Raw genomic sequence first — 12,168 nt, forward strand, 5'->3', positions numbered from 1 at the left:
GTGAACAGTTCTTATGAGGATGTGCAATCATCTCTTTGGAAAACAAAAAAAATAATACATTAAATAAGGAAAAAACTGAGCTCGTTGATTACTCTGGTGGCTTAAGGGTCCACCATTAAACTCGTGGGTGTCGTCCAATCAACTCGTCTATTTTACTCTCTGTCTCCGTATATACCTACGTTAATATCCCTTTTCAAATATTCTCACACCGAATCCTATTGGGTGTTAGTCGATACAGTGGTGACAAGAACTTCACTCCGTGGAGGAAGTGACATCACATGACAGAGGGAAACAGTTTCTTCTTCTTTCTGACAGCTCTCTATAGACGTTGGACCTGCCATTTAAGTTCAAGCACAACAGGAGTGCCTCCCCCTCCTCCTCCTCGTCCTCCCTCCCCCTCCTCCCCAAATACACCCACCCACCCACCCGCCCACCCACCACCCCCTCCCCACCCCTTCCTCATCTTCTCTATCAGAGTTCCGAGGGGAGTCAGGCTCCCATTGCACCTCTCAAGTGAAGTTGTGGTCACAAATCTTTTTGCTCAATGTTTATACTCGTATCATTTTGTTTAACATAAATCATATCCACAGCAGACCAGCATCCAGTGAAGTGTTACATAAAATTAAAAAAAACTCTTTTTTTTCCCATTCTTTTGAGCGAATCTCCCAGTTTTCTTTCTTTTGAGGGAATCTCCCAGTTCTATCCATGTGCAGGACCAAACAGACTGGCACAGAAATGTATCCCATTCACACGCCAGCGGCGCATTCGTTAACTTATATAATATCTCTGTTTTTAGCAGCAATACACATTGTCATTGTCCATTCAGAATATATGTGTACATACATAGTATATATACACACAATATATACTGTATATATACGTATAAACACATTATGTACATATACACATATACTGTGTATCAATACGTATATATATTTTTCAACGGCTGGATCTCTGTGTCCCGACTGTTCTTTCTCGCTCGATCTCTCTTGCGTTGCCATTTTAACTCCTTGCAGGGAATGCTTCCTCAAAGTGCTGTGCCAAGACAAGAATTCCTTCATGCCATCGTCCCACTCCCCCCCTGCCCTCGTCTCATCTTGGTTTGTCACATCTGTGGAAGACAAGACAAGGCAATTGGTTAATGGGGTAGCAGCAGCAGCGACCAGTCAGCTTCTTAGTAGGAATGTAGCCAGGACAGTCCCATCACCCCAACGCAGGGCGCCAACACCCACCCCCGGGCCGCAACCCTGACCGCGTAGTGGCCAATTTGAAACATGTCGCTGCTGGTCACCCCACCCGAGAGTGTGTGATGGCTCGACTAAATGCAGCGCGCTGTGGGGGGCCCTGGGAGTTCGGAGGTCATGGAAGTGGTTAAGTCAGGGGAGGTCATTAAACACTGGGCCTTGTGAAGTGTCTCAGTAGAGGTGGCGTTTCACAGTTGCTATGTATTTGACTGCTTACTGAGTGCAGGCGTTAGTCACACCAACAGCAATCAGTCTGATTCTACGGATTAGTGAATGAGTGGGGATTTACCCTTTATATTTATAGATGAAGCCTGATTTATAACTCATTGTACGACACTGCCGCGAGCCAAAGCCAGTGACACTGTCGTACGATGGTGTAGAAAATCAGTCAGAGCAAGGCAACACAGACACCATTTCTTGCATTCACTCAATCCCGAGCTTTCCACACAATCAATAGACCATGGGAAACCCTTTTCCCTGTGAGTGTTAGTGACGTGCATGAGTTCTGTCTTTAGAGGCCTGGTGCATAAACACGTCTGTCTGGGAGTGAAAAATAAAATGAAATTCCCCCTCCCACATAGGTTGTTATATATATCCCTGTGCCGATGGGAAAGAGATTGGATAAGATAAACTAATGTTACAATATGATGTGTGGTGTGTTGTGCATGGGCCATTAGCTACTCTATTCAGACTGACCCAATATGGTGTACGAGTCTTGGTGTGCATAACAATTAGATCATAGTTACAATGTTTTAGTCACAGCTGGGCTGTATAAACAATGCTATACACAAAATACTTAAACTGCCAATTTGCAGTAAAACATGTCAACAGTAATCACAAAGTCAACATTAAGAGTCATGTTCGGCAGAACAAGAGACTGCTGCATTCGACAGGGACATTGTAAGCACATATATAGAGAACCACAGACCAGACACCAGCACACAACACACAAAAGCAGGTATAAGGAGCATGCAGCTCGGCGGGAAACCTCATTCAAGGCCCTGGCAGAAGAGCAGAGAAGAACGGGAAGATGGAACGTTCAAGTGGACAGGAGGAAAATTCAAGGCACTTTTTGTTTTTATCGTGACATAACGTAAACAAACCTGCAAGTTCTTTCGTTTAACTCAAGTTGCCTGGACTTGCAGTCTAACTGTGTGAATTTGCAGGAACATTTACAGGTGAGAGGGTCCTGCACAAACAAGCGCTTTCTTCTCTCTGAGCAAGGCTCACAGTGGCTGCAAGGGAAGCAAAAAGGGAGAGAGAGAGTTCTAAGCTATAGAGCGAATCCTGCAGAGAAGGCAGACACAGACACTCATGCACCCCCAAAAAAACAAATAAACAACAACTTAACACCCGCCCCTCACCATAGAGAGAAGGCACAGTATCAATGCGCTTCTAATTTTTCCTTTGCTTAATATCATCAGCCTCATCACAGATAACAATACAAAACATCATCAGCATCAACTCTCATCACTGTTAGCTACATAGTATGACATCCCGAGTCTCAAGATGAGAGGATCTGGTACTGTGTGATGAGTAAGAAAGTGACCGTCCTACAGCACAGAGATAGTCACTTGTTGAATCTGAACATGCAAGCATATACAATCTGTCACAAACTCTCTTCTTTCATTCTTTTATGTTCGATATTCCTTGCTAAAATAGCATGACAAGCACATTGTGTGATTGGATCTAAGTGAAGCAGCACAGGACATGAGAAGGAAAGTATGCAGTATGCAAGTATGCAGATGAGGCCTTCTGCAGAATTCGCCCCAGCCAGGCACCGCACCGCACACAAACCCACATTGACATAAACAGATCTACTATAAGGTGCATGTGTGCTATTGTGACAGGGACGTTTTATACTGATGATACAATGTATTCCTATAAAGATCTAAATGTTAAGCTGTGTGTGTGAGGTGAGGTGCAATCAGTGAGGTGGGTTTATTTGCAGGAATCTTTTCCAGATGAACAATTAAAAAGTGCTACTGAATAAGGTTTTGGTTGGGATGAGGTAAGTGTCAAAGAATACATTCTACTCGCCAGCCTGTTCTGAAATCAACGTAGACTGCATGAAGACGCGGAATAATTTGCAAAGACCAACTTATGATATGGGAGTTCACACGCCAGAGACACAACAGAGACAGAGACAGATACAAGGGTGACTGACTATGGTGCAGTGGAGAAGCTATGCTTTGTCTCAGACGACAACGTATTTGCCCTTGACTCAACACTTGAAGCCAGAATGATGCAGCCTATTTAAGTACGGGTCAATTTTGTGTCACATCCGAGACCTCCTGTGTGACAACAGGAACAAGATAAGCCGAAGCATAACATATCAATGTTCCTCGTGCTCAAGGCTACGATCACTTACATTAAACACCATGTATTTAGCTGTTACTGATTATTGGCTTCTATCTAGGCTGTGGTCCTTAGAAAGCATCATCTATCGTCTGAAACAAATAGGCAACATGGAAGCAGATAAGAGACCCAACAGTCAACTTGGCTTCCACTAGCTGACAAAGTGTGGGCCAGTAGATAGTTATAAAAACCCCAACCATGCTTAATAATTACCTGTCAGCATCACATCACTGCCACGGCACTGGAATAAATGTTGGGCCATATATACAGAAGAAAAAAAAAGGGGGATAGTTGAAAAAAAAGGGAGCTTATAAGTTCCAATAAAAAATATTTTTTTAATTGACAAAATACCAAAAAAGTTCCACCGATATCAAGCCAACCACCAAGAGAGACACCGTGCTCACACGCACCGCAGCGCTCGTATAGGCCTCAGCCTCAGCGATCCTGAGGGTGTCTCTCTGTTTCTTTCTCTTTCTCTTTTGGCCCTTGCCCCTGGAAAACAGAGAAGAGGGCAGAATAGAAGAGAGAGAGACACAGAGAGAGAGAGAGAGAGAGAGAGAGAGGCCTAAGTGGAAGCAGGAACACTCGTGCAGAAATCAATCAATAGCAGTTAAAGCCAAACAGGACGCAATCAATCTACAGGGCGGTTGGCTTCTAATCTAGTCTCCTCATTAGCAGGGGGTATTGATCGACAAAACAGGCCTGATGTGGATGTGTGTGTGTGTGTGTGTGTGTGTGTGTGTGTGTGTGTGTGTGTGTGTGTGTGTGTGTGTGTGTGTGTGTATGTTGCCTGTTTAAATTCTGTATATCAGGTGCCTGAATTTAGTTCACAGCAGTTACTGTGTGTGTGTGTGTGTGTGTGTGTGTGTGTGTGTGTGTGTGTGTGTGTGTGTGTGTGTGTGTGTGTGTGTGTGTGTGTGTGTGTGTGTGTGTGTGTGTGTGTGTGTCTGTCTGTGTCTGTCTGTGTGTGCATGTGTGTGTGTGTCTGTGTGTGCGTGCGTGCACGTGCCTGTTAATGTGTGTGTACATGTGCCCATGGCCCGTGCGTGTGTGTGCCAATGAATGAGCATGTTGTCTTTGCAGAGCCCCATCCTGCCTTGCCATAGGGTGAATCGGATGCCTACGTGCGCTGTGACAGGCAGGCGTCCAGCGAGGCCTGGGCTCAGCCCCATGACAAACGGATTTGATTCAGCCTTCTCAGCTAACATGATCTCTCCATCTCTCCTCCACCGATCCCCGGAGGCAGCTTTAACCCCGCGAGGCTTGGCCGGGGCACATGACACGCACGACCATCAAATCCAATTAAACAAGGAGGCATATTCTCTGACCTGCAGAGAAGGTGGCTTTGAGACACGCATGCACCGGGCCGGCCTCGCACACATGCACACACGTCAGCTGCCACACCGCCCGCGTTTCAGCCACGTCTCCAGGCTCATGATCCACTATTTACAACGCTAAAAATAAAAAATGGGTTAACTGCATGACACCTGTTGCTATGATTAGATGGGGAAGTAGCCGAGGGCAGAGGGTCGAGTTTGTGCAACTAGTGTCAGGGTGCAAGTGGTAGCGGGTGGTCTGAAGCAAGGCCTCAGTCGTCCACAGCGTTACAACCGCACCATAAAGCACTAAAGCCCGTCGTCATAAAAGCAGCACTGTGTGTGTGTGTGTGTGTGTGTGTGTGTGTGTGTGTGTGTGTGTGTGTGTGTGTGTGTGTGTGTGTGTGTGTGTGTGTGTGCGTGCGTGTGAGTGTGTGAGAGCCCAGTAAAGATAGAGATAGAGGATGAGCCTGTGAGGCATGCTTGGGCGGGGGGCTGTTTTTTCTCCTCTCAAGACCAGCAGGGAACATGCAGAACTATAGGCCTGAAAATGGTTGACTGGCCGCTGGCCCTGTCCCCTCTGCCCCCGTGAGACCGGCAGCACCGTGGTAAATGGAGACGCTGATGCACTTCCTCTCTGCTGCCCCTGCAGTGACACGCTGGGCTCAGCGAGGAGGGAGGGGTATATACACAGCCCACGCTTTGGCTCCAGCGGTACTGGTGTGCTGCTGTTCACTCTGCTAAAGTGGTGCTGTTCACATGAGCTCCTCTGAGGTTTGTTGGTATTAAATGTGCCAGGCTGACTGCTTCTTGTCTACTGTTTACACAGTACAGTAAATACCCCATGATCATTCACACTGACTGGTCTGAGCGTAATGTAAGAATACTGTGGTCAGGTATGACAGTGGGCTAGGTTTCCGATCAGGGCTGAACTGAACACATTCTCATCCATCCCCTCTTCATTCGAAACACACATGACAAGATGATAAAATAAACACGTACTCACTTTTCTTTCTTTGCCTTCACCTCCGGCTTTTGTCTGAAAGGGCAGAAACAAAGCGATCATGTTTCTGACATGTTAAATGAATGTCAGATGTGTTGAATATAACTGTTGAAGTGAAAAGTTACAAGATGGAACGTTTCCTTACCTGCAGTCGCACTTTAGGTGCTCTGCGAAACTTAATTGGATAGTATGTTGCGAATGCTTCTGTCTGACTCGTAATACCTGCAAGGAGGGACAAACAACAACACGTGGTTTAAATTTAGAGACTAAACTAAACAAAAATAAATTAGATCACTTCCTCACCTCTCGTCCCTTTCTGTAACATTAGCCTTTATTTTGAGGAAACCTCTGTGACCGCAGTGAAAAGACCACAACTTTAGAGCACTCTGACCTCCACTCTGCTGACGCTGCTGTGACTCTACAAAGGCCTCGAGACCTGCACACGGTCTGCATTTACAAACTTACACTAGCACTGATCCATACCAGCAGGGGTTTTGGAGTTGACCAAGGCCCATGAAAGCCTTGTTGTGTAGGAGGGGTAAACAACCAACATAACTGACATGCCAAGCCCTGCCATTTCACTTTCCCTGCACCTGCACTGCTAACTTGCCTTCACACTCAGTCTGGCGAGAGAGGCAGTGTCTCTCTCACAGTTGAGAAGCAAGAGAGAAAGAGAAATAGGCATAGACCGGATGAAGAGGGGTCAGGGCATTACATTTGTGGGTGGGGGACTTGAAAGGTCAAGTCTACAGTATATGTGACCAGGTCTAGCAAAATGGTCCTCATCTCGCCTATAATGAAAAGGCAGAAAATCTAAAATAAACTTGATTTTTTTTTTTTTGTGATTTTCGTTTTTTTTTTCATATTAACACAGTTTGAATGTTGAAGAAGGTTTTCATTCCAACAGATTATTGATTTGGGCAAATTAAATGTATACATTTATAAGTCAAAGTAGGCTAGCCAGCTCTAGGTGTTGAAATGTTGTGAACATTCAAAGGGGATTTTCTCAGCTTTGGGTAAAACGGCACAATCATTTTAAAATGGTCATATCTCCTTCAAATATTTTCCTGAATTTCACTGAATGATACATCATATGAAAGCTTACATTCTGTACTTTAATAATCTGTAAAAAACTGAAAAATTACTCTGGTCGAGATGAGGGCCTATTTGCCAGACCCGGTCACATATGTGCCATCAAGTGTCCTCCACCCAGACCTACTGTAGGTAACCATGCGTTGTTCTTGCTTACTGTAAATAGCTCTGGATTAAGAGCCTCTGCTAAATGCCTAAATTGTAAATTGTAACAGCTCACCTCCATTGTGATATTGCGTGTTTCCGAAGGGACGCACTCGAGCGCCTCGTCGTTGCAGTAGCCCGAGCAGCGTTTGAGGACCACGCATGACGGGATGTACGTGTGCTCGATCTCTTCGGGATACTCGTGGTAGATGTCCACCAGCATCTCCCGCGTCTGACACATGCTCTTGTTATATACATCCAAGAAGGGGACCACTGCAAGGGGGAATTGTGGGAGAAGAGAACATTACTGTCTATCCACCACCATCATCATCTTCACCATCTTTATTTGTTATAATCAATCACACTGTGGGATACTTTAGTGACGGAGCGGGGAAAACGCTTCAAAGTGGAGAATAGTCTACAGCAGATTCAACTTCTTGGAAAATGTCTTTGAGGGCCAGGCATCATGTTTCTATTCTATGTACCGATGCAGTCTGGTTCTGTCTCTGTTATTTGCACTTCACCCCCCCCCCATCCCTACTCTACTTCAGTCAAAACCCTTGTCATCCCTTCACTGCTCATTTCCGCTCAGCACTGGAAGAGAGCACTTGTGCCCCTTTGTCAACGTAAGAAAGGTACAGGCATTCATTTCCTGAGTAGTGCCCATTACTAAAGCTAGCTTAGAAGGCAAACAATGCCACCGATCTATGGCCACAGCTAAAACACAGACGCTCATTGTGCCGATGAAGAGTCTTAATAATTACTGGCAAAACAGAAATGATGTCAAACCTGCTCAAAGTCCAAAGCCCACTGACGTCACACATGATCCCACACACAGATGAAAACCTAATGACCATTTTTGTGTGAGTGTATACAAAACATACATGTGTGCACGCACGCACGCACGCACGCACGCACGCACGCACGCACGCACGCACGCACGCACACACACACACACACACACACACACACACCACCTTTATCCGTCAGCAACATCAAGCCAGCCACTATACATCCCTCCCCTCTCCATCCCAGAATAATCCATGCCACCATCCGGCAGACTGGTTTCCCAGCGACCCCTTGCTAACTCCTGACCTCTGGGGTCACCAGAGCAGCCGTGACCTCGGGCAGTGCGGCGCCAGGGTTCACCGTCGACATGTGACCCCAGAAAGCCCACCCTTGAACAGGGCCTGCTTCTAGCATAATGCTACAACAACATCCTCTGGCACTAACCACAGTCACCACCATGCACTATCACCACCTCCACCACCAAACGGACACTGCATGTGGCTCAGTGACTTTACTCTCAGGCCCTTTTGTTTGGTCCCATAAGCAGACCTGGCCGACATGATGCAGAGGTAAATGGTGCATTTCATATAGAACCTTTCGCCAAAGTTCTTTACAATGTGCATAGTAACATTCACCCATTCACAAACCAAGGGCTGAGGAAACCATGCAAGGCTCATCAGGAGCAGTAAGGGGTTACGTGTCTTGCTTAGGGACACTTCGACCCAGGGGGAGCCATAGGGAACCAGGAATTGAACCGGGAACCTTCCGATTCCCAAGCGGCCACTCTACCTCCTAAACCACTGCTGCCCCAGTGGATGGACGATGGTCGCTCACAAACTAACAACACGCAGCCACCTGCTCAAATAAGAGCCATCCAGATCAGGGACTAGAATGGGTGCTTTGCTGAGTGAATGATTGGCTCATAAGACAATCAAACACTTTTGATTAACAACCAAATCTCTATGTTGTTTTGTTTTTCTTTATTGAGATGTACATACAGTACGTTATGGCTTTTGCGTGGTGGAGAGTGTGAGGGAGTCTGTGGTGGCTAATGTGTTTCTGATTACATTTTTGTCTGGCTGTCTGACATTCTGTGTTTGAAGGTCAGGGTGAGCGTGCAGATGGCAGAGCAAAGGGGAAGGGAGTTGCTTCCCTTGCACAGACAAAAACAATTACATATTCATATGTGATGCCACATAGAAAGTCTTATTTCGGTCTGTCTACTATCAAAGAACCTGTCTAATCTTTGCATGGACATAACATAACTAATCAGTAAACAACACCAATACACTGTAATGTCTATGGCCTCGGACCAATCTTCACTGTCTGTTGCATCCAATATGAACCATGCAGTTATAGGTATGGTCACACATTGTCCTCTGTCCACCAGACACATTAAGGTCAAATACATAAATACAATAAAATAAAAAGGACCCACAAAGCATTCTTTTTGAAGCCTTCGTGTGGGAATACCATTCCTCCTATAAACTGTCGAGATGAATCGGGCTGAACTCTTTTATGGCGATTCCAAAGTCCCATATCAGACCTTTCACCTATGTGCTGTTTATTTCTGTATATGGGAATCTAGTGAACAACAACCCTGGCTGTAGCTATAGCCTATACAACAGTGGTATATCACCAGTTCACATGCACCACACCAACCACTGTCAAGAATTAACGCACGCACGCACGCGCGCACACACATACGCACGCACGCGCGTAAGTGTTACTGCTCCTAGACTTACATATGCCTACATTTCTTCTCATAGAGAAACGAGCATTCCCCTTTTGACCGCTAGGTGGCTCAATGGGCGCCTGTTGTAGGCTACAGATAATAAAAAGTTAAAAACTGTTTTAATAGTTATAGGGGTATTTTAGACAGAACACTTACCTTCATTTTTACTCTTCGCCACCTCCTTGTTTATACTGGCAGTCTGCAAAAGACGCACATGACGAGACCAATCAAAAAACAATTAAGCATTATAGCCTAAAACAGCCTCTATAAACTGCCTCTACTATATAAACATATAAAACAAATCCCGTTGCATGCATGGCGTGATACGGTGCTCCTAGTGTAAACAACATATCAATTTCACCCACGACTGGTTCTATTTCTATAATGGGTTTATATTACACTGTAGGACACACAGAGAGTGTCACTTTTCCCGCCTCGTGTGTGTGTGTGTGTGTGTGTGTGTGTGTGTGTGTGTGTGTGTGTGTGTGTGTGTGTGTGTGTGTGTGTGTGTGTGTGTGTGTGTGTGTGAGCAAGTGCACCATCAGGACAGACGCACTAACCCCTGCAGTGAGACTGGCTTAGTCATATCTCTGAGGCTGCAGCCTGCAACCGACTTTAGGTATTGCGTGAGAAACCGGTCGATTGTGTGATGTCGTGTAACCAACGTGTTGTGGGGTGGCATGATGCAGGCGTGTGACAGCTAGACAGCCCCTTTAGAGCAGACTATAGACTATAGACGACTTGTATGAATAGCTTGGGGAAATAACTATAAAGCCCCAACCTCAAAGATTTGTTTTATACAAATAGCGGTTCTATATTGCTAGGATGTTTAAGTGAGTTCACACCATGACTGTGACATGGAAAGAAAATAAGATAGAACTCTCCATCAGAATAAATATAGGTTTGACACGTTCAATAAATATCTAGTTTTTGTATGTTTTTTAAATAAATTATAACAAAAAGGATATGCGATTGTAATTGAGCATTATACTGACCACTGAGAGAAGCGCTCATTGATAAAACAACTTTATTATACTTTTTTTTAAACTCGTGAATATTTAAATTCTCACCTTTACAGTGGAGATATGAAGAACCGCTGCCAAAAGGATTTGTATCAAACTGACAACACAGTTCATGGTTGTAATTCCAAAGGGATATATACCGTTGTCTTGAAATCTCAGCTGTCCGCTTTGCTTCACAATAAAAAAACAACAGACACAAAAAAACGCGAAGTAGGCTGTAACAATATCTTGACTAAATCAAAAGCATATTATATCCATATCGTCCACCCAGGAAAGGCGCGCCACCTGAGAGGAATCCGTCAAAAATGAATGTGTTGAAATTGTCTCCAAATGGAGCCTTTAAAGAGCGCACCAAAAAGAAACGTATCATCCAACATGCGTCGGTCATCCAATAACAAAGAGAAATATCTCTATTCTGTATCCACGTAAGAAGAGGAACACCTTGAAAAAAGAGCAATCCTCCCCAAAATTAATGTTTTCTGATGGGTGTCAAAAACGACTGCATGCAGCGTCACGCCAACTTTGCGCACTGGTCTTTCTGCGTGTTGCTTGTTGTGCCCATTGATCACAGGAGCGAAAGTCAGGCACTGTTTGCCGGCGTAAAGTGATCCGTTATCAATCCCTTTGGAACCGCACTGGAAACACTCCCTTCTCTTTTTATTTTAATAACTGACTCCTTTCCTTTTGTTATGCCCTTTGTTTTCTTTTTTTTAAGCTTTTGGACATCCGTTCGTATAGAAAAGGGGAGATTGTCCGACACCACCTTCTCTCTGTCTCGCTTCGTGTATTCTGTTTTATGTTCATGGGTTATTAAATTGGATATCAGGCAACAAGGGAGAGCGAGTGAAAGCACGCCTATTGGCTACAATCGGGTTTGGTGGGTGGAACCTATAAAGCACTGCTTGGGAGAAGAGCTGTGAACATAGAGTGTGGTGTGATAGGTATAGGCTACCAATGTTTGATTTCAGCTCCAAAAATCGCCATAGATTGGCGTAGCGTAATTGAGCTACACTTTGGATTGTAGTGATGCCTATACTCGAGTCGTAACGGGGGAGATTTGAACACTTAATTTAACAACAAGTTTTATCTTAGAAATTATATCGGTATGCAGTCAGTATACAGTTTGGTAGGTGAAAAATCAGCTAAACTTCCTATAACTAATTAACCAATAAGGAAATAGGCCTACATAGTGATGAATAGCCTATATAGTTTTCTATAGAAAGTTTATACAGTCAATACATTTTTTTTTCAGGTCAAAGTAAAAAGTTTAAACATACAAATGATGACATTTCCAAATTATTATTATTATTTGAACAAATTGTTACATGCCTTATACTGTATTGATTTGATTTACTGCATTTATTAACCAAACTGACTTGACCTCAGTATTACCAATCATGAACTTTAAAATAGGCTACATGATAGGCCTATACTGATTTAAAAAAAAGCCTGATTCAGTGAGGAC

The 12,168-nt window shown here is 44.5% G+C and overlaps 1 protein-coding gene across 7 annotated transcripts; it reads right to left on the bottom strand.

Annotated features, from left to right (window-relative positions):
- Window positions 1–463: 463 nt before the first annotated feature.
- On the bottom strand, window positions 464–11,482 carry vegfaa (vascular endothelial growth factor Aa). Of its 7 annotated transcripts, none has more exons than XM_079504676.1 (7): window positions 10,752–11,482; window positions 9,838–9,880; window positions 7,234–7,430; window positions 6,067–6,143; window positions 5,925–5,957; window positions 2,348–2,479; window positions 464–1,111 (listed from the first exon to the last, which is right to left on the bottom strand). In XM_079504676.1, exons 1-7 carry the CDS (start codon window positions 10,815–10,817, stop codon window positions 1,093–1,095), a joined length of 567 nt encoding a protein of 188 aa, XP_079360802.1. In that variant the 5' UTR covers window positions 10,818–11,482; the 3' UTR covers window positions 464–1,092. The 7 variants fall into 7 exon arrangements, 5 of the variants coding, with proteins under 5 accessions (XP_079360802.1, XP_079360803.1, XP_079360799.1 ...); XR_013790286.1 differs by lacking the exon at window positions 2,348–2,479 and adding an exon at window positions 3,816–4,094 and having other exon boundaries at window positions 1,097–1,111; XM_079504673.1 differs by lacking the exon at window positions 464–1,111 and adding an exon at window positions 1,155–2,245.
- Between the last annotated feature and the right edge of the window lie 686 nt (window positions 11,483–12,168).

Source organism: Electrona antarctica, assembly GCF_951216825.1.
Source record: "Electrona antarctica genome assembly, chromosome: 6".
Taxonomy (NCBI): Eukaryota; Metazoa; Chordata; class Actinopteri; order Myctophiformes; family Myctophidae; genus Electrona; species Electrona antarctica.